Below are 23,433 nucleotides of genomic sequence, written 5' to 3'. Positions count from 1 at the left end.
CCGGGAGGTCGGACTGCAGGAAGGAGACAGGAGTAATCGGTAAGTTAGAACTTCGTTTTTTTTTTACAGGTTAATGTATTTTGGGATCGCAAGTCACTGTCCATGGTGCTGAAACAGTTTAACTCTTTCAGCACCATGGACAGTGACTATCTCCTGACGTCGCGTACCGATAATTTTTTTGCCGGGATCGGCCAAAACGAGTTTGGCCGAACCCGGTGAAGTTCGGTACGCTTGTCCGGCTTCGCTCATCGCAAAGACACTCCGTTTGGATGTTCGGAAACAGAAAAGCACGTGGTGCTTTTCGGTTTTCATTCATCCTTTTCACTGCTGTTGCGCGAATCACGCTCGTCCCACGGAAGTGCTTCCGTGTGGTGCGCGTGATTTTCACGCACCCATTGACTTCAATGGGTGCGTGATGCGCGAAATACGCAGAGTTATTGAACCTGTCGCGCTTTTTGCGCAGCAGACAAACGCTGCGCAAAAAGCACGGACTGTCTGTACTGCCCCATAGACTTGTATTGGTCCATGCGTGCCGCGTGAAAACCACGCGGCCCGCACGGACCGAATACACGCTCGTGTGAATCCCCCCTAACATCTACTACAATATCTGTACTCAGAGATTTATCACTGTGTTATCTGTGGTGTTACACAGGACTGCAGGTAACATCTACTACATTATCTGTACTCAGTTATCACTGTGTTATCTGTGGTGTTACATAGGGCTGCACGTGAAATCTACAACAATATCTGTACTGGGTATATATGGGTCTGTTTGTGAATGTGTCTTTCTGCTTCTATATTTGTGCCTTTTATGTATTTGTATATGTTCCCGTCTGTGTATTTATCTGCCGTGTGTGTGTGTATATGTGACTGTACGTCTATATATTTACCTGTATGTATATATTCCAGATGTGTGTATGTATATTTGCATGTATGTCTAAATAACTGTCTTTATGTATGTACAGTATATATGTTCCAGTATGTGCGTGTCTATATATGTGGTTAATTTTATTCTTTTGTAGGGGGCGGCAATAGAAAGTCCGCACAGGGCGCCATCCAACCTAAGGCCGGCCCTGGCAGTCACCGACCCTAGTCAGAAGGAATTCCGCCGCTGCTTGCGCCGCATGACCTCCTCGGCTCCTCCGGTAAGTCACACCAGGCTGAGCAAAGAGTGGTAGCGGTAGGCTACCACTCACCGCTCTGTTTACAGTGTGGCGTTATTTACAAGGGGGGAATGTGGCGCTATTTACAAAGGGGGGAGTGTGGCGCTATTTACAAAGGGGCAGCGGGCTGTGTGTCGCACTATCTACAAGGGGGGGGGAGTGTGCCGCTATCTACAAGGGGGGAAGCGGGCTGTGTGTGGCACCATCTACAAGGGGAGCTGTGTGGCGCTATTTACAAGGGGGGCTGTGTGTGGCACTATCTACAAGAGAGGGGCTGTATCTCGCACTCTCTACAAGGGGCTGTGTGTGACACCTCATTGATTGGTAGAGAAAGCAAACATGGCGAGGGGGAAGGAGATGTCGGGAAATAAGTTGGGGGGGTGCCAATCTGAATCTTTGCCCCGGGTGCAGGAGAACCTAGCTACGCCTCTGGTTTACAGGTGGTTCCTGCGTGTCAGAGACACTGACGGAGTCAGTGAATAGCGCTAGATACAGCTGCTCTGTATAGAGAATATCGGAAAAAAAATCTAAAAAAGTAAAAATAATTTTTAATAAAAAGTATTTGTAAAGTTGCACCAAAGACTCTGATACACATTTTTATTAAACAATAAATAAAGTTGCCTTTCAAAGGTTTACATAGCCTTTAATTAATATGCCATTTTCTGATTATACATTACCTTCAAAATGTTACTTGTATCTCACAATGAACGCTGGCAAAAAGAAAAGTCATAACTTCTTTCTATGGAAGATCCCCTGAAAAAAATTATAAAGAATAAACACTAATGTATATGTACCTTCCAAAGGTGCTGCAGAAAACACCTGCGTCAACAAAAAAAACTTGTGGCAGAAGCAAAAATGTTCTGCTTTCTAAATGCGCTTGTCTTATCAGCTACATCCCCTTTCAGAACTTTGTTGTGACACCCCCGGCATACAGCTGATTTTTGCGGGGAAATGTAGTATTACATGGTATCTATTCAGATGCTTGCTATGTAGTGCACATACATGCCAGCTGCAGAAGTCAAACCAAGTAAAACATTTTTACTAAACTCAATTAGAAATGTATTGTTTTCTAGCACAAAATATATGCAATTCAATAAAAAATATGGATGCAAAGGTGTCCATAGCTTTTAAGGTGTTAAATGGGTTTGCCCATCAGGGACATTTATGGCATATCCGCAGGATATGGAATAAATGTCAGATAGATACAGGTCCCACCACTGGCATTCACTTCTACGGAGGTAACGGAAACAGCGTAGCTCACCGAGTTATGCTGTTTTCTGATTATATGGTCGGAAATGACGAAGTAGCAATGGGAAACGAGAAAGGTAGAACAAAGTTTGGGGGGCCCTGTTCTAGAGATAGGTGCCAGTCCCAGAGACCCGTTTTTCTCGTCCGTGTTTCTTCTTTGCAAGCACTTCCTGATTTTATTTTTTTTTCTCTGCATTTCTTTAGCAACTGATACGCGGAACACGCTCCCTGAAAAAACACGGATGTGTGAATAGCCCCAATGAACTGCATTGCTCAGCGTGCTGTCCGTTATTTAAATGGACAGCACACAGACGTAAAATACGTGTATGAATAAGGCCTACGGTAATAATAACCGCTTCACCACCCACATTTCTTTGGTGTCTGCATTGTGAGTTTTTTTTACCTAATTCTGCAGCCCTGTTCCAATGGAACAATTTTTCAAACTAGCGACGATTGATTCAGAGTACCCGATGCATATTTTCACTTCATCATTGGCTTGCGACGGCTCTACCGAGAGCTGTGCATTGAAAATGTCTCTAAGAAACAACAACACTTTTTAGGTATGCATAAGATCAATGATAAATAATAATTTCATTATTTAACGTTGTTCTTTTTGTGCATTTACATTGGGCAGTTACCATTACATTTAAAAATGAGTTAATTGAAGCAATAAAGGCCCAGCGTGAAGTCTGGTTTACACGGGCAGATTTTGCCGATACAACACGTCGATCACTACTCATTTAAAGGCACTTTTACACGGGCCGATGCAAACTGTGTGGAAACGGACGATTGTTAATACGGTTGTTCGGTCCGCATGTAGTTAGTTGGCTGCGCATCCCGTTTACAGGAGACGTGCTGCTGACAACAATGATTTTTGTAGCCAACATAAAAGATGCGATCAGCCGGCGAATGAGTAATCGCTTGTTTCTTGGCTGTTCGCGGACATGTTTACCGGGACCATCATGGGGAATGCTGGTTCACCCATGTAAATGACTATAAATCACTCCTTCAATAAAGTACATGCTGACTTGTTGTAGCACACCTTTCAGTTTTAACTATGGAGCAACTGCAGTCTACAAGAGTGAATTGAGTTGCATGCATCCTGTAGACTGCAGCTGTCGTATTTGAAAGTCGCGCTACAAACCTCATATATGCTGTAGTCCCAGCCGCCAATAACAGGTAACTTCCGACTATATCAGTTGTACAGTAAATAAAAGCGGCTTATCTTTACCACGTGACAGGCTCTGCACATGCGTACTACTGCGCATACAAAATCATTCCTGGGAAAACCGTTTCGAGCATGCGCCGGAAAGGACGCTGGGTGTGGCGAGCCGAGCGGGGCGACTGCTGTGACTGGTTCTAGTTCCCGCCCAACACTGTCCGCCCCCTGACTGTGAAAGCGGCCGCTGGGCATTGTGGGAGCGGCTCAGGCGGTAAAATGGAGGATTTGGCAAACGAAGGTAAGTGGTGATAAACCCAGGATTGTAATATTCATGGAGTGGTCAGTGCTGACCATATGTTTTGCTGCTTAGAAGCCTTCAATGCTGTGATGTACTCGACACCGGTTCATGTTGGTACTCGTATGCTGGTAGAGCAAGCTTGAGGCTGGGGGCGCGGCTCAGGAGAGACCCTGGTCTGCTGAAGGCCTATGTTACCCGAGCCGTGTCCTGCTTCTTGTAGTGCAGCCTTTCCTTATTCTGCCAAGCTTTGGTGCCTTGTTCTAACGGCTCAGGCAGCAGAGTCGTTCGTGCGGCTCAGCATACACCTGACGCGGAGCATGTACTGCGACTCTAGGGCCCTGCTTAGCAGGAAGTGAAGGGGTTATTCAGCATAGAGTGTGCAGAGTATCTAGTATATATTCGTATATAGTCACCAGCCTTCAAATACACGAGTCCGAGTCCTGCAGCCGAGCCCCAAGAGAACTGCATGAATGTGTAACATGTGCTGTAGCAAAGCGGCAATGTGTCGCATGCATTGTACCGCTATAGAGATGCATTCAACTTTCTCTTATCCACGTGTGCTGTGCAGAATAGTCTATTGCTCCCTGTCATCAGTCTTAGGTCCACTGTAGTGTTCTTCCATAAGGTTACTGAGGGAGAAGTTCAAAATAACGTCTTCCCCAATGATCTTTCATTGACCAAACGTATCTCCAGTTGTAAGAACATCCATATGTATAAATGTTAATAGCAGCTCTTATAAACGTTATTTTTTTATGTTTAGGGCCTTTAATACCCAGCACTGACAAGGGTGCACTTTTCAGAGAGGCAGCTGTGTGACCCCTGGGATAGAGTGCCCACATCAGGTTGGCTATATCCTCTATTCCAAGTAGGTGGTGAGGAAAGTCTCTTTATAGACACTGCAAAACATTAGCTGATGAGTGGGGCGTTGCACTGAAGAGGTTTGGTGGCAAACTCCTGGCAACAGGGATTATTCCGCTTTCTACTATTAAAGCATGTTTTGTCTTTTCACTTGAACTTTAACATTTGACAAACTTCTGACATGTCATAGTGACATGTGAGAAATTTGGATTGGTGGGGCACTGAGACCCCCACCAATCTCTAGAATGAAGCAGCTGAAGTTCTCGTGTGAGCGCTCCGCTGCTTCGTGTCTGTTGGGCTTTTTCCGGAAAGCCGGTGTATTGGAGTACGGGCACATAGACTTTCTATTGGGTCCGTACAACGATACATTTATTTCTGGAAAAAGCCGAACAGACACGAAGCGGCTGAGCGCTCACACGAGCACTTCAGCTGCTTCATTCTAGTGATTGATGGGGGTCTCCGTGCACGGACCCCCACCGATCCAAACTTCTGACATGTCTCTATGACATGTCAGAAGTTTGTCAAACGTTTAGCTACACCAATTCCCCTGTGGCGTCGCACACTACTATTAGGCTATGTTCACACAGAGTATTTTGCCGAGTTTTTTGACGCGGAGACCGTGTCGTAAAAACGGCCCTAAAATGCCTTGATTTCAATGGGAGGCGTCGGCGTCTTTTTCCCGCGAGCAGTTAGGCTATGTTCACACAGAGTATTTTGCAGGAGGAATATCTGCCTCAAAATTTCGTTTGGAAGTTTGAGGCAGATTTTCCTCTCCCTGCACGCCGATTTTCGCGGCGTTTTTCGCCCGCGGCCATTGAGCGCCGCGGGCTAAAACACCGTGAAATACGCTTTCTCTGCCTCCCATTGAAGTCAATTGGAGGTCAGAGGCGGAAACGCCCGAAGATGGGGCATGCCGCTTCTTTTTCCTGCGAGGCAGTTTTGCTGCTCACGGGAAAAAGACGCCGACGCCTCCCATTGAAATCAATGGGAGGCATTTTCGGGACGTTTTTGCCGAGTTTTGCGACGCGGTTTACGTGTGAACCCAGCCTAAAACTGCCTCGCGGGAAAAAGAAGCGACATGCCCGATCTTCGGGTGTTTACGCCTCTGACCTCCCATTGGTCGGCGCGAAAATCGGCGTGCAGGGAGAGGAAAATCTGCCTCAAACTTCCAAACAGAATTTTGAGGCAGATATTCCTCTTGCAAAATACTCCGTGTGAACATAGCCTAAGACAGCTTGTGCAGGGAACAATTTTCGATAATAGGTGTGTGTTAGGCCTCATGCACACGACCGTAAAAACTCCCGTTATTACGGGTCGTAATTACGACCCGTAATAACGGGCTCATAGACTTCTATTGGCGACGGGTGCCTTCCCGTTTTCTCACGGGAAGGTGCCCGTGCCGTTGAAAAAGATAGAACATGTCCTATTTCAGGCCGTAATAACGGCACGGACAGTCCATAGAAGTCTATGGAGCTCTCGTAATGACGGGTGGCTACATGTGTGCACCCGTCATTACGGCAGTGTTGCTAAGCGACGTCAGTAAATAGTCACTGTCCAGGGAGCTGAAAGAGTTAACTGATCGGCAGTAACTCTTTCAGCACCCTGGACAGTGACTACCGATCAGTATAAACCTGTAAAAAATAAAAGACTTTCATACTTACCGACAACTTCCTGCTTCCTCCAGTCCGGTCTCCCGCCCGTTGCCTTGGTGACGCGTCCCTCTCGACATCCGGCCCGACGTCCTGGATGACGTTTCAGCCCATGTGACCGCTGCAGCCAATCACAGGCTGCAGCGGTCACATGGACTGCCGCGTCATCCAGGGATGTCGGGCTGGATGTGAAGAGAGGGACGCGTCACCAAGACAACGGCCGGGTAAGTATGAATTTCTTTAACTTTTATTACAGAAAAGGCTGTCCCTTCTCTCTATCCTGCACTGATAGAGAGAAGGGGCTGCCGATTAGTGCAGTGCTATTTTGCCGCCAAAAACGTGCTCGTAAATACGGGTGGAATACGTGTGACACCGGACCCATATTTACGGGCACGGGTTCGTAAATACTGGTGCAAAACGGGTGGAATACGTGTGACACCGGACCCGTATTTACGCCAGTATTTACGGGTGGGAAAAAATACGGTCGTGTGCATGAGGCCTTAGAGTAACTGTATTTTTCAAAACCTTGTAATATGTCATAGAGACATATAAGAAGTTTTGATCGGTGGAGACCCTAATCGCCGCTAAAATGAAGGTTCAGAAGCGCTCCGTAGCGCGCCCTTCTTCTTCGGCTGTGATCGGAACTTCTCGTTAGCCTGAAGGCGGTTTCTAGACTTTCTACGTGAGCCTATCTTCCGCCTAACAAGGAGTGCCAATCACAGCTGAAGATACAGAGCTCTCACCTTAGCGCTCCTGCACCCTTGGTGATGGTGGGGGGTCTCAACACCTGGACCCCACCTTTCCAAACTTCTCATATGTCTCGGACATATCAAGTTTTTAGAAAGTAGTTATTCTTTAAGGAATTGGCAGTTCTGCAATTCCCTACTGTATAAGGCCTAAGCTATTTGGGCAATTCTTAAAATGGCTAGCGTAATTTGGTATCTGTTATACTTTCTACATTGCCAGCTGCTGATCACACTACGCAGTGCTCGCAACTAGCATGAGTAGCTCCGCGTCCCCTCCTATACTTTATAAAGGTGAAAACAAATAAAGTAGTGATTGTTTTGCCGGCCTGGGTGTATTTCTTAAACCTTCAGTAGTACTACCTTTTTTAAGGGTAGATTCATATGCAGTAGACTTGTTGCAGACATTTCAGCAGCTGTCCCATTTATCAGAATGTTTCTTGTAGAAATCCATTTGCACGCTGCAGAAATAACCCCATTCACATGTATGGAACAGGTTTTTCAGTGTTAGGCCTCATTCACACGACAGGGTCCGAGTGTCGGCCGGGAAAATCGGCCGTTTTGCATCCGATTCCGTTCTGGGCCGAGTTGGACCCGATTTGCATCTGTTTTTTTCCCTGTCCGTTTTAAAATCGGATGAATTTCATTTAAATTGGTTGCCACACACAGCCCTTTGTAGATAATGCTACAGCCCCCCTGGTAGGTGATGCCACCCAGCCCCCCTGGTAGGTGATGCCACCCAGCCCCCCTGGTAGGTGATGCCACCCAGCCCCCCTGGTAGGTGATGCCACCCAGCCCCCCTGGTAGGTGATGCCACCCAGCCCCCCTGGTAGGTGATGCCACCCAGCCCCCCTGGTAGGCGATGCCACCCAGCCCCCTGTAGGCGATGCCACCCAGCCCCCCCCCCCCTTCCAGGAGAAGTCACTGACTTCAATGTCCATATATGGACAGTGTAGTCACTGACCTCCTGAAGAGGAATTCCCTGCCACAGGTCGGGAATTCCGCTTCAGAAGTGAGTGACGTCACTGTGTCCATATATGGACAGTGTAGTCACTCACTTCTCCTGTAGCGGAATCCCCGGCCATAGAGTCGGGGATTCCGCTGCAGAAGTGAGTGACTTCGCTGTGTCCATATATGGACAGTGTAGTCACTCACTTCTCCTGTAGCGGAATCCCCAATCCCCGGCCGGGGATTGGGGATTCCGACTCCTACAGCGAGCAATAAAAGACCCTCCTCCTCCTCACATGCACTCTGCACTGTGAGGAGGAGAGAGAGTGCGCGAGCGACGGTAGACCCGGCCATCACTCGGGACACATTCCAGTGATGGCCGTGTATTACCCGGCCCCATAGACTTCTATGGGGGCCGGGCACCCGGCCGAAAATAGAGCATGTCCTATTTTTTGACGGCCGGTTTTCCCGGCTGTCAAAAAATCGGTCGTGTGAATAGCCCCACTAGGGGTCTATTATTCCTAATGCAGCCGGGTGCCGGACGATTTATGAACGGCCGGCACCCGACCGGGAAACCCTGTCGTGTGAATCCCGCCTTACAGAAATCTCTGTAACAAATATGCCCCGTGTAAGTATACCCCAATTGTGCTATTAACCCCTTAGTGACCAGCCTATTTTAGGCCCTAATGACCAGCAATTTTATCCGTTTTTCTATAGTTGCATTCAAAGGCTATAACTTTTTTATTTTTCCGTCGACATAGCTGAGGACTTTGTTTTTTTGCGGGATTAGTTGTACTTTTTAATAGCACCATTTTGGGGTACATATAATTTTTTTTATTATTTTTTTTTGAGGTGATTATAAAAAAAAACCCTGAAATTCCGCCATTGTTCTATGCGTTTTAAATTGACGCCGTTCACTGTGCGGCGTAAATAACACGTTACCTTTATTCTATGGGTTGGTACGATTACAACGATACCACATATGTATAGTTTTTTTATGTTTTACGACTTTTGCGCAATAAAAACACTTTTCAACGAAAATGATTTGTTTTTGCATCATCGCTTTCCAAGAGCCGTAATTTTTTTGGGGGCTTGTTTTTTGCGGGACGAGACGTAGTTTTGATTGGTACTGTTTTGGGGTGCATGGGACTTATTGATTCATTTTTATTATTACTTTTTTGGGGGGCAATGGAAAAAAATTGCAATTTCGCCATTGTTTTTTGCGTGTTTTTTTTTTTTTACGGTATTCACCGTGCGGTTTAAATTACATATTAACTTTATTTATTGAGTCATTACGGTCGGGGGGATACTATACATGTGTACTTTTATTTCTTTTTTTACACTTTTACTTAATAAAACCACCTTTTTATGGAAAAAAATGGATTGATTATTTTAATGTCAATTTTATTAATAATCTTCATTTCACATTACTTATTTTATTAGTCCCACTAGGGGACTTTACCATGTGATCTTCAGATCGCTGCTATAATGCTTTGGTGTACTTCGTATGCCAGAGCATTATTGCCTGTCAGTGTAAATCTGACAAGCAATCTGTTAGGACGTGCCTCCGGCGCGTCCCAATAGGCATATGTCCAGGGCAGACCTGGGGGCTTTTATCAGGCCCCCGGATGCCATGACACCCCATCGGAGACCCGCGATTGCATTTGCGGGCCGCCGATGGGTGACAGAGGAAGCTCACTCCCTCTGTAAACCAGTTAAATGCCGCGGTCGCTATTGACAGCGGCATTTAAGGGGTTAAACGGCCGCGATCAAAGTAAACTTCGATCGCGGGTATTGGAGCAGGAGCCCGGCTGTCATTAGACACTCGCGGAAAAAAAAACTCTTCCGCCTCCCTTTGAAATCAGTGGAAGGCATTTTCGGCCATTTTTTTGGCGGGTTTTCCGACACTGTTTCCGCGTCCAAAAATTCTGTGTGAACTCCCCCTAATATTGATGGGTGTCTGAATCTTGGCTCTCCTGTTGATCAGCTGACTAGGGGCTGCGTCTCTCCAGTGAGTGCCGCATCCCTGTCATTGTTTATCAGGCACTTGAATTGGACTGTGCTGCAACACCAGGCACAGCCCCTATCAAATGTAGAGGAAAGAGGGAGAAAATCTGGATGATCGCCCAAATGAAAAGACTTCATAATAGTTAAGATAATTTAACAAGTAGTTGTACAGATACTTATTAAATTATCTTAACTATTAGGGTATGTGCACACGATGAGAGGCTTTTACGTCTGAAAAGACAGACTATTTTCAGGAGAAAACAGCTGCCTCGTTTCAGCCGTAATTCCTCCTCGCATTTTGCGAGGCTTGTCTGACAGCCGTAAATTTTGAGCTGTGCTCCATTGAGTTCAATGAAGAACGGCTCAAATTACGTCTGAAATAAGGGTCCTGCACTTCTTTTGACGAGGCTGTATTTTTACGCGTCGTCGTTTGACAGCTGTCAAACGACGATGCGTAAATGACAGGTCGTCTGCACAGTACGTCGGCAAACCCATTCAAATGAATGGGCAGATGTTTGCCGACGTATTGTAGCCCTATTTTCAGACGTAAAACGAGGCATAATACGCCTCGTTTACGTCTGAAAATAGGTCGTGTGAACCCAGCCTAACAAAGTCTTTTCATCGGTTTCTACGGATATCAGAATTGATCAAAGTTAGTTGTGCCAGGACGATCATCCGGACTTTCTCCTTCTTTCTTTTCCATGCTGATACTGGACAAATTTCTGATTCAGAGACTACGCTGAGAATCTCCAAAAACCGACAACTCATTGAGCTATTGTACTCTGTCTCTTTGGATGTTGTGCTCCCAGCACAACACAACCAGGTCAGCAGATTTGAACACCTTCACCTTTGTATCGTTTGTTGCGCTATGTGTGCTTTTGTTTCTTTTTCTGTTTATATATCAAATGTAGGGCGCTGTGCCTGATAAACAATGAAAGGGATGCAACGTTTGGTGCCCCTTCAGTCAGCTGATTGGTGGGGTGGGGGCTGGGATATTCTCTAGCACTGATCTGATATTGTTCGCATATACTAAGGGCTTATCTGAGTGTGTTAGAGCTTGTCTGATTTCAGTCTGTAAAAAAAGTTTTGCATTAGTTTGCATCATTTTTTTTTTTTCTGCGATTGCCTTTAGTTTGTCAGTTTTTTCCTGTCCGGATGGCATCCGTGTGACATCCGTTTTTCTTGTCTGTGAAAAAAAAAATAACAATGTCCTATTGGCCCAACCCACTGAAAACACCCCCAGGATGTTTCTGCAGTCATGTGACCATCATTTTTTTTTTTATTATTGCTTATAGCCTAAGAGAGCATATTGAAATTCTTTTTCATGCATATTTTTGTCTTCTGACCATTTCCTTATATTGTAGACCTCACTGCTCTGGCTCTACTTTGATTTACCTCTTAACCCCTTAACGCCGAAGGACGGATATATCCGTCCTCAGCAGCTGCTAGTTCGCGCAGGAGGACGGATATATCCGTCCTGTGATCGCGCGGGTACTGACAGTTTACCCACGCGATCAGCGGCAGGAGCACGGCTGTTCTACACAGCCTGGCTCCTGCTGCAACTGCCGGAATCGAAGCACGCGCCGATTCCGGCAGTTTAACCCATTAAATGCCGCTGTCAACAGTGACAGCGGCATTTAATGTGTTTGACAGAGGGGGGAACTCCCTCTGTCTCCCGATCGGCGCCCCCGCAAACAAATCGCGGGTCGCCGTCGGGTTTCCATGACAGCCGGGGGTCTAACAAAGACCCCCAGGTCTGTCTTCAGCATCTGCCTGTTAGGCGATGCCAGAGGCATGACCTAACAGGTTGCCTGTCAGTTTTACACTGACAGGCAATAATGCTTTGGTATACGAAGTATACCAAAGCATTATATATGCGATCGGCATATCGCATAGTGAAGTCCCCTGGTGGGACTAAAAAAAAAAAAGTAAAACCGTTAAATAAAGTTTGTGAAAAAAAAAAAAAAAAAAATTACAGTCAAAGTCAAATAAAACTACTTTTTTGCCCCAAAAAGTGGTTTTATTTAGTAAAACGGTCAAAACAAATCACACATACACATATATGGTATCCCCGTGATCGTAACAACTTGACCAATAAAATGAACACATTAATTAAACCGCCGGATGAACGGCGTCCAAAGAAAACGCAAAAAACAACGGCAAAATTCTCTCTTTTCTCCCATTCCCCCCATAAAAAATAAAATAAAAGTTCATCTATAAGTCCTATGTACCCCAAAATAGTACTAATGAAAACTATACATTGTCCCGCAAAAATCAATCCCACGTACGGCCACATCGACGGAAAAATAAAAAAATTACGCCTCTTGGAACGCGGCGATGCAAAAACAAGTAATTTTTTTCTAAAAGGGTTTTTATTGTGCAAACGTAGAAAAAACATATAAAACCTTTACACATTTGGTATCCCTGTAATCGTGCCGACCCATAGAATAAAGTTAACATGTTATTTACGCTGCATAGTAAACGGCGTAAATTTATAACGTGAAAATTAATGCTGGAATAGCTGCTTATTTTCAATTCTCTCCTAAAATAAAGTTAATAAAAGTTAATCAATATGTTATAAGCATCTAAAAATGGTACAATTACAAAATACAACTCGTCCCGGAAAAAACAAGCCCTTATACAGCTATGTCGACGGAATAAAAAAAGAGTTACGACTCTTGGAATGCGACCGTGGAAAAACAAAAAATAATCCTTGGTCATTAACGTGCAAAATGGCCCGGTCATTAAGGGGTTAAAGGGAATATGTTGCCAGCAAAACATGTATTTTTTTTTTAGTTAAACATTTAGTGTGTAGGTGATTAAACATTGTTCAAATTTTTTTTATTTTTTTCAAGAGTCAGGAAATATTATAAATTAGATTCTAATTTATAATATTTCCCAGTGCTGGTCACTAGATGGAGCTATTCCCAAAATTGCAGCATTGCATGTGGTAAAGCAACCACATTGCTTTTTGCTGCAAAATTTGGAAAAAAGCACTCGCTCTAGTGAGCTCTGAGAATCCCCCCCTCCTTTATCCTGGCTAGTGCCGGGATAAACGAGGGGATTGAACGGTCTAACCTCCTACACTGTGTGTCGCCATTTTTTGAGCTAACACACAGTGTAGTAGGTTTACATACAGTAGTAAACACAGTAAAACACGAACATACATAGAAATCTCTTACCTGCTCCTGCCGCCGCGGCTCCCTCCGGCCCGTCCGCTCCGTCTGCTGCCGCTGGTCCAAGTGCACAAGTCCGGAAGCCGCGACCGGAAGTAGTAATCTTACTGTCCGGCCGCGACTTCCGGTCCACAGGAAAATGGCGCCGGACGGCGCGCATTTCAAATTGGACTGTGTGGGAGCGGCGCATGCGCCGTTCCCACACAGACGGCGTACACAGAAGTGGATGGGACGGGACCCGTTCGCAGTCCCTATGGGACTGTGGCTGCCGTATTCCATGTCTGTATGTGTCGTTAATCGACACATACAGAAATGGAAAAAAAAATGGCAGCCCCCATAGGGAAGAAAAAGTGTAAAAATAAGAAAAAGTAACACACAAACACAAATTAATCCAAACGTTTTTAATAAAGCACTAACATCTTTAACATATTAAAAAAAAAAAATTGTAATGACACTGTTCCTTTAAGTGTCTCCAAGCATCCATCCCTTTCAAGACCGAGCTCATTTTGGCCTTCAGGACCAGCCACATTTTTTCAAATCTGACGTGTTTCTTTATGTGGTAATAACTCCGGAATGCTTTTGCCTATCCAAGCGATTCTGAGATTGTTTTCTCGTGACATATTGTACTTTATATTAGTGGAAAAATTTGGTCAAATTAATTGCTTATTTGTGAAAAAAAAACAAAATTTAGAGAAAATTTGCAAAAATTATGATTTTTTTTTTAATTTTAAATGTATCTGCTTGTAAAACAGATAGAAATACCACACAAAATATTTACAATTTCACATATTCCATATGTCTACTTTATATTTGCATAGTTTTTTGAACATTATTTTATTTTTCTAGGATTCTACAAGGCTTAGTACTTTACCAGCAATTTCTCACATTTTCAAGAAAATTTCAAAAGGCGATTTTTACAGGGACCAGTTCAGTTCCAAAGCGGCTTTGAGGGCCTTATGTACTAGATAGACCCCATAAATCACCCCATATTAAAAACTGCACCCCTCAAAGTATTCAAAACAGCATTTAGAAAGTTTCTTAACCCTTTCACAGGAATTAAAGCAATGTAGAGGGGAAATTGACAAATTTTATTTTTTTTGCTGCAATTCCTTTGTAATACATTTTTTTCTGTAACACAGAAGGTTTTACCAGAGAAATGCAACACAATATTTATTGCCCAGATTCTGCAGTTTTTAGAAATATCCCACATGTGGCCCTAGTGTGATAATGGACTGAAATACCGGCCTCAGAAGCAAAGGAGCACCTAGTGGATTTTGTGGCCTCCTTTTTTTAGAATATATTTTAGGCACCATGTTGGGTTTGAAGAGGTCTTGTAGTGCCAAAACAGTGGAAATCCCCCAAAAGTGACACGGTTTTGGAAACTGCACCCCTCAAGGAATTTTTCTAGGGGTATAGTTAGCATCTTGACCCCACAGGTCGTCTGCTATATTTATTGGAGTTTGCCTGTGAAAGTGAAAATCTACTTTTTTTTCTGAAAAAAGATAAAAGAAAAAGATATTTGCAAGGAATAAAGAATAAAAAGCACCCCAAAACTTGTAAAGCTACTTCTCCCGATTACAGCAAAACGCCATATGTGGTACTAAACTGCTGTTTGGACCCACGGCAGAGCTCAGAAGGGAGGGAGCGCCATTTTGATTTTGAAGCGCAGATTTTGCTGGATTGGTTTTCAGTGCCATTTCACGTTTGCAACGCCCTGGAGGGAGCAAAACGGTAGAAACCCCCCAAAAGTGACCCCATTTTGTAGACTACACCCATCAAGGAATTTTTCTAGGGGTATAGTTAGCATTTTGACCCCACAGTTTTTTTGCTGAATTTAGTGGAATTAGGCCGTGAAAATGAAAAATCTACTTTTTTCTGAAAAAATATAGAAATTTTTAATTTTTACAATGAATAAAGGAGAAAAATCATCCCAAAATTTGTAAAGCAATTTGTCCTGATTACAGCAAAACACCATATGTGGTAATAAACTGCTGTTTGGACCCACGGCAAGACTCAGAAGGGAAGGAACAATATTTGGCTTTTGGAGCTCAAATTTAGCTGGAATAGCTTTCGGGTGTCATGTCGCATTTGCAAAGCCCCTGAGGTACCAAAACAGTGGAAACCTCCCAAAAGTCAATTTAGGGGACTGGAACGAGCGATCATTAGGTCGCTGGTACAATACGCTATCATCTTTACAGGCTCCTGTAACAGCGCGATCACTGTTCCTGTCCATTAGTCCCGGGTGTCAGCTGTAATACACAGCGTACACCTGCAGAATATGGCACGGGCGCAGCGCATGAGCCCGCACCATATATAACCCCCCCCCCCGCACCACTACATGCTATTAAGTCGTGGTGCGCGAAGGCGTTAATGTGCAGCGGATGGTGCAAAGTGAAAATTTTAATTTTCCACTGATATGCCATTTTAACGCACAATATGTTGTGCCCAGTTTGTGCCACTGAAGACAAATACCTCATACAATGTTGAGCGGGTTCTCCCGGATATAAAATATCATATATGTGGACGTAAACTGGTGTTTGGGCACGCTGTGGGGCTCAGAAGGGAGAGAGCGCCATTTGGCTTTTGGAGCGCAGAGTTTGCTTGGTAACTGTTCTGTTTGGGGTTTTGCTGGTATTTCAGTTTATGATGTGGGGGTATGTGTAAATTGGGCAGAGTACATCAGGAAATAATAAGAGGGTATAATAATGGGGTAAATAAATAATAATCCGCAGATATGTGGCCGGTGTCGCACTGATAAGTGGCGCCCGATCTTATCAGCTTTTGGACACTGCACAATTTCTGTCGCTATATTCTGAGAGCCATAAATTTTCGTCTTTTTTCTTCACTGGAGCCGTGCGAGGACTTATTTGTTGAGGGACAATCTGTCGTTTTCATTGGTACCATTATAGGGTACGTGATTTTATTTTTTTATCACTTTTATTAGACTTTTTTTGGCAAGCAAAGTGACAAAAAAACAAATTCTGACAATGTTTTTTTGTCTTTTTTTTTTTTTTTTTTTTTAACACTTTTTTCACTGTGCGCTTTAAATGACATTTTACTTTATTCTGCGGGTCGATACGATTACGGCGATACCAGATGTATATAGTTTTTTTTATGTTTTGTGGCATTTGCGCAATAAAATCACTTTTCGATAAAATTATTTATTTTTTGTATCGCCATATTCTGAGAGCGATAACTTTTTTTATTCAGTCAAAAAAGCTGTGTAAGGGCTTGTTTTTTGCGGGACGGGTTGTCGTTTTTATTGGTACTATTTTAGGGTGCATGCGACTTTTTGATCACTTTTTATTCTATATTTTGGGAGGGTTGATGAACACAAAAATAGTGATTCTGACATTGTTTATTAATTATTTTTTTTGCGCTGTTCACCGTGTGGGAAAAATTTATATTATAGTTTTATAGTTTGAGTCGTTACGAACGTGGTGATACCAAATATGTGTACTTTTTTGTAACATTTTCATTTTTTTCCTATAATAAAAGACTTCTAGGAAAAAAATGCTCCTGGACGTACTATTAGGTCATGGCAGCTGTATCGTTCGCGCTCCATGACCTAATAGTACGTCTCGGGAGTAACGGCCGTTTCGGCCGTCCTCCCGACACATACAGGAGCTGTGACAGCTGCTGTCTCGTACAGGAGCTGTCACAGCTCCTACAGCGGGGACCGATCTCTGTGTCCCCGCTGATTAACCCCTTAAAAGCCACGTTCTATAGAGATCGCGGCTTTTTAGGGGTTAATCTGCCATCGCCGGCCTGCTACACGACAGTGGCCGGCAATGGTGACTATGGCAACCGGACACCAAACAATGGCGTCCGGCTATGCCATAGACTGAAGCCTAGTGGGTCCTGATGAAGTCGGGACCCGCTATGCTTGCTGTCAGTGAGTAGCTGACAGTTCTAATACACTGCACTACGCATGTAGTGCAGTGTATTAGAATAGCGATCAGGGTCTCCTGCCCTCAAGTCCCTTAGTGGGACAAAGTAATAAAGTGAAAAAAAGTGAAAAAAAGATGTGTAAAAATAAGAAAATAAAAGTTTTAAAAGTAATAAAAGTAAAAATCCCCCCTTTTCCCTTATCAGTCATTTATTATTAATAAAAACATTTAAACAAACAAATAAACTCGACATAATTGGTATCGCCGCGTCCGTAACGGCCTGACCTTCAAAATTATTTCGTTATTTATCCCGCACGGTGAACGCCGTAAAAGAAAATAATAATAAACCGTACCACAATCACAATTGTTTGGTCACTTCACCTCCCAAAAAATGGAATAAAAAGAGATCAAAAAGTCGCATGTACCTAAAAATGGTACTAAACGAAACTACAGTTCGTTACGCAAAAAATAAGTCCTCGCACGGCTTTATTGATTGAAAAATAAAAAAATGCTGGCGCTTAGAATAAGGTAACACAAAAAGTGAATGATTTCTTACAAAACTTATTTTATTGTGCAAACGCCATAAGACATAAAAAAAAAACTATAAACATCTGGTATCGCCGTAATCGTATCGCCCCGCAGAATAAAGTGAATATGTCATTTATAGCGCACGGTGAACGCTGTAAAAAAAATAGAATAAAAAAACAATAGTAGAATTGCTGTTTTTTAGTCACCACGCCACTTAAAAATAGAATAAAAACTGATCAAAAAGCCGCATGCACCCCAAGAAAACTACAATGGATTCCTCAAGGGGTCTAGTTTCCAAATTGGGGTCACTTTTGGGGGGTTGCCAATGTTTTGGCACCACAAGACCTCTTCAAACGGGACATGGTGCCTAATAAAAAGGAGGCCTCATAATCCGCTAGGTGCGCCTTTTGCTTCTGAGGCCGGTGCTTCAGTCCATTACCGCCTGAAGGCCACATGTGGGATATTTTTCAAAACTGCAGAATCTGGGCAATACGTATTAAGTTGCGTTTCTCTGATAAATCACCTTTATTATAAAAAAAATGGTATAAGAGGATTTTCTGACAAAAATAAAAATGTAAATTTCACCTCTACTTTGCTCTAAATTTCTGTGAAACACCTAAAGGGTTCATAAACTTTCTAAATGCTGTTGTGAATACTTTGAGGGGTCTAGTTTCTAAAATGGGGTATTTCATAGGGGCTTCTAATATATGGGCCCCTCAAAGCAACTTCAGAACTGAACTGTAACCTAAAAAAAATAAATCAATTAGGCAATACTTTTGCTTCTTACATTATACTGATAATGAGCCGTGCCCACCCCGAGATGACCCCAGTTTTGACCGTTTGTATAAACGGAGACCCCTATTAGACCGTTTCAGTGCCCGGTTTTCCCAAGAATACACCCCCGAGAAGTGTATTTCTATTGATGAGTCCCTGGTACATTTTAAAGGGAGGGTTCAATTCCGCGAGTACCTGCTGGTTAAGAGGGCAAGGTATGGCGTGAAGATGTATAAGCTGTGCGAGAGTGCATCAGGGTATACCTACAGGTTTAGGATATATGAAGGAAAGGCCACCCCCAAACCAGACTGCATCCTGGACTACAATAGGTACATGGGAGCTGGGACTTGTCAGATCAAGCCCTACAGCGCCATGCGGTGTGGTATAAGAAGTTGGCCGGGCACATCATACAGATGGCATTGTACAATGCGTACGTGCTACATCGATGTACAGGCCAGAGGGGAACTTTCCTGGAATTTCAAGAGGTGGTTATCAAGAACCTAATCTTTAGGGACCAAGAAGGGGGGGGGTCACCCAGTACTTCTGGAAGCGGGGCCACACACATCGTACCAGGGCAACACTTTCCAGGAGAAGTCCCCAAACTGGCAAGAAGGGAAAAAGTCAAAAGAGGTGCAAAGTCTGTTATAAGAGGGGGATAAGGGATGACACAATATATCAATGTGACACGTGTCCCGAATAACCAGAGCTCTGTATGAAAGAGTTTTTTAAAATTTATCATACATCCCTTGGTTTATAATTTACCCCAATTTTACTTACCCTGATGCACTCCGCACAGCTTATCCCCCCTCGTCTTTCCCCTCTGAGCCCTGCTGCGTGCCCAGGCAGCTGATAACAGCCACATGTAGGGTATTGCCATACCCGGGAGATCCCACATTACAGTTTATGGGGTGTAGGTCTCTGGTCAAAATGCTCACTACACCTCTAGATGAATGCCTCAAGGGTGTAGTTTTTAAAACGGGGTCACTTCTTGCGGGTTTCAACTGTACTGGTACCTCAGGGGCTTCTGCATACATGACTTCGCACTAGAAAATCCCCAGTAGGCCAAATGGTGGTCCTTTCGTTCTGAGCCCTCCATGGGCCCAAACGGCAGTTTATCACCACAAATGGGGTATTGCTGCACTCAGAACAAATTGCGCAACAGAATGGGGTATTTTGTTTCTTGTGAAAATAAGAAATTTTCAGCCAAAACTACATATTATTTGAAAAAAATAATTTTGTTATAATTCCCAGCCGAATTCAAATAAGTTCTGTGAAAAAACTATGGGGTCAAAATGGTCACAACACCCATAAATGAATTCCTTGAGGGGTGTAGTTTCCAAAATGGGGTCACTTCTGGTGGGTTTCCATTGCTTTGATACCTCTGGGGCTCTGCAAATGCGACACGGCACCCGAAAACCAAACCAGCAAAATCTGCACTCCAAAGAACACACAGTGCTCCTTCCCTTCTGAGGCCTCCCATGGGCCCAAACGGCAGTTTATCGCCACAAATGGGGTATTGCTGCACTCAGGAGCAATTGGGGAACAAAATGGGGTATTTTTTCCCTGTAAAAATAAGAAATCTTGCTAAAAAAATGACAACTTATTGGAAAAAATGACATTTATTTCATTTCACAGCCCAATTCAAATAGGTGCTGTGAAAAAACTGTGCGGTCAAAATTGTAACAACAACCATATTTGAATTCCTTGAGGGGTGTAGTTTCCAAAATGGGGTCACTTCTGGTGGGTTTCCATTGCTTTGATACCTCTGAGGCTCTGCAAATGCGACATGGCACCCGCAAACGAATCCAGCAAAATCTGGACTCCAACAAACACATAGCGCTCCTTTCCTTCTGAGCCCTCCCATGGGCCCAAATGGCAGTCTATCACCACAAATGGGGTATTGTCGCACTAAGGACAAATTGGGCAACAAAATGGTAACCACAACCATAAATGAATTCCTTGAGGGGTGTAGTTTCCAAAATGGGGTCACTATTGGGGGATTCCTACTGTTTTGGCACCTCAACACCTCTTCAAACCTGGCATGCTGCCTAAAATATATTCTAATAAAAAAGAGGCCTCAAAATGCACTAGGTGCTTCTTTGCTTCTAGGGCTTGTGTTTTATTCCACGAGCGCAGTAGGGCCACATGTGGGACATTTCTAAAAACTGCAGAATCTGGACAATACATATTTAGTAGTGTTTCTCTGGTAAAACCTTCTGTGTTACAGAAAAAAAATTAATACAATTGAAATTCAGCAAGAAAAATGAAATTTGCAAATTTCACCTCCACTTTGCTTTAATTCCTGTGAAATTCCTGAAGGGTTAAAAAACTTTCTAAATGCTGTTTAGAATACTTTGAGGGGTCTAGTTTTTAAAATGGGGTGTTTTATCAGGGTTTCTAATACATAGGCCCCTCAAAGCCACTTCAGAACTGAAGAGGTACCTTTAAAAAAAGGCTTTTGAAATTTTCTTAAAAATATGAGAAATTGCCGTTTATGTTCTAAGCCTTGTAACGTCCAAGAAAAAAAAAAGAATGTTCAAAAAACGATGCCAATCTAAAGTAGACATATGGGAAATGTGAACTAGTAACTGTTTTACAAGCAGATGCATTTAAATTCTGAAAAATGCTATTTTTTCTAAATTTTCTCTTCATTTTGCAATTTTTCACCAATAAACACTGAATATATCGACCAAATTTTACCACGACCATGAAGCCCAATGTGTCACGAGAAAACAATCTCAGAATCGCTTGGATCGGTTTAAGCATTCCGACGTTATTACCACATAAAGTGAAATATGTCAGATTTGAAAAATGGGCTCTGAGCCTTAAGGCCCAAACTAGGCTGCGTCCTTAAGGGGTTAATCATGTTGTCAGTACGGGACAGTAGTTCCGCGGAGAGGCAGGGACACCTAACGTCATAGATAACTATGATGCTAGGAGCCCGGCTCCCTGCAGTGTGTTCGGTCCGGGAATTGCGGCCGACATCTGGACTGTATATCACGGACCGAACACGCTCGTGTGAATCCGGCCTAACGTTTGTTTTTTTTAATTTATTTTTTTACACATTTTATTAGTTCCTCTATTGGACTTGAACCAGCGATCATTAGATCGCTGGTACAATACACTGCAATACATGAATGAGTTACGGAAACAGCGTAACTCGCTGATCTACACGGTTTCCATAACTACCATGGTAGTGGATGGCAGTTACAGAAGCAGCGTAGCATGCTACACTGTTTCCGTAACTACGATTCAGTTCTATGGGAGTTATGGAAACTGCATAGCTCAGCGCGTTACGCTGTTTCCGTAACTTGACCATGTAACCAGGAAGTGGCCGGAAGACAGCGGAGCCGGGTAAGATAGAATGGGGTTTAGGGGACCCCGTTCTAGAGATAGATGCGGGTCCCAGAGGTGGGATATGTCATAAATGTCCTTCATGGGAAAACCACAATAAATTCTGCGGTCGCTATTGACCGCGGCATTTAACTAGTTCAACGGTCAGGAACCGTGCCATCGCTGTTCCTGGCCGCTAGAGCAGCGTATCAGAAGCTGACACCTGCCGTGTATGGAGCGGGCTCAGCGCGTGAGCCCGCTCTATACATCATCCCCTCCCCGCTCAATGTGCTGGCACATCAGGGGTCAGGAAGGGGTTAAGTAAGGAGCGGTCAGGGGGCCCTTCGCTGCCGGGTCCCTTGACTGCCGACTAAGACGCAGGGACTTTTTAGCAAGATTTATTCTGCGTCTTATAGTCTGAAAAATACGGGAGTTTTTTTCTTTATAAAAGTGGTAATACATACAAAAAAGTATATAAATGTGGTATCTCTGTGTAACCGTATCGACCCGTAGAGTAAAGTTAAAGTGGCGTTTTTACCGCATGATTTGCAGTGTAAGGGTATGTTCACACGCCCTATTTATGGACGTAATTCGGGCGTTTTACGCCTCAAATTACGTCCGAAAATACGGCTCCAAATCGCTGGCAAATATCTGCCCATTGAAATCAATGGGGTTACGATGTTCTGTGCACACAGGCTTTTTTTTACGCACCGCTGTCAAAAGACGGCGCGTAAAAAGACGCCCGCGTCACAGAAATGCATGTCACTTCTTGAGACGTAATTGGAGCCGTTTTTCATTGACTCCATTGAAAAACCGCTCCAATTACGTCCGTAATTGATGCCGCGAAAAACGCAAGTACGCGCAGTTACGTCTGAAATTCAGGAGCTGTTTTTGCCTGAAAACAGCTCCGTCATTTCAGGCGTATTGGACGCTGCCGTGTGAACATACCCTAAGTGCCAAACCCAAAAAGATGGAATCGCTGGTTTTTACCTTTTTCACCCCACAAAGAATTTTTTTGCAGTTTCCCACTACATTTGATACCACATTAAATAATGCCGCCAAAACCTACAACTCGTCCCACAGAAGGTTAAGGGGAGCTGTCAGCGGCCTTTTCACTACTAAACCCACAGCATCCTCAGGTAGGGTATGCAATATCCTATTTAGCTTGCCTTTTTTTTTTATTTAAAAATTGTCTTCAAAGTCATATGCAGATTAGCTGAGAAAAGTCCTACCCACTGCCTGTTATCTGAGGAGGTGTCCGGCTGAGAGGCTGGGGAGGTCACTTCAGATGCCTCTAGCTTTGGCTCTATAGTGCCTAGCATCATGGTTCTAGTACCGTTTTAACCCCTTTAGGACACAGCCTGTTTTGGCCTTGTGGACACAGCCTATTTTTTCAAATCTGACATGTGTCACTTTATGTAGTAATAACTCCGGAATGCTTTTACCTATCCAAGTGATTCTGAGATTGTTTTCTCGTGACATATTGTACTTTATGTTAGTGAAAAAATTTGGTCGATAAATTCAATATTTATTTGTGAAAAACGTCAAATTTTAGCAAAAATTAGCATTTTTCTAAATTTAAATGTATTTGCTTGTGAAACAGATAGTAATACCACACACAATAGTTACTAGTTAACATCCCCCATATGTCTACTT

The 23,433-nt window shown here is 43.7% G+C and overlaps 1 protein-coding gene across 3 annotated transcripts in view; it reads left to right on the top strand.

Moving 5' to 3' along the window:
- Positions 1-3,697: 3,697 nt before the first annotated feature.
- The window catches only part of RANBP3 (RAN binding protein 3), a 102,373-nt gene continuing 82,637 nt past the window's right edge, over positions 3,698-23,433 (top strand). For 2 of the 3 annotated variants that reach the window (XM_075863467.1, XM_075863457.1), the window contains exon 1: positions 3,698-3,871. In XM_075863467.1, the coding sequence (XP_075719582.1) occupies positions 3,850-3,871 (22 nt within the window). In that variant the 5' untranslated portion in view covers positions 3,698-3,849. Of the gene's footprint in view, positions 3,872-4,631; positions 4,737-23,433 lie in introns of all 3 variants that reach the window. The other variant, XM_075863476.1, reaches the window with a different exon arrangement.

The sequence above is a fragment of the Rhinoderma darwinii genome, chromosome 1 (assembly GCF_050947455.1).
Source record: "Rhinoderma darwinii isolate aRhiDar2 chromosome 1, aRhiDar2.hap1, whole genome shotgun sequence".
Taxonomy (NCBI): Eukaryota; Metazoa; Chordata; class Amphibia; order Anura; family Rhinodermatidae; genus Rhinoderma; species Rhinoderma darwinii.
Note: the sequence above shows the minus strand (reverse complement) of the source record. Positions and strands in the feature narration are given on the sequence as shown.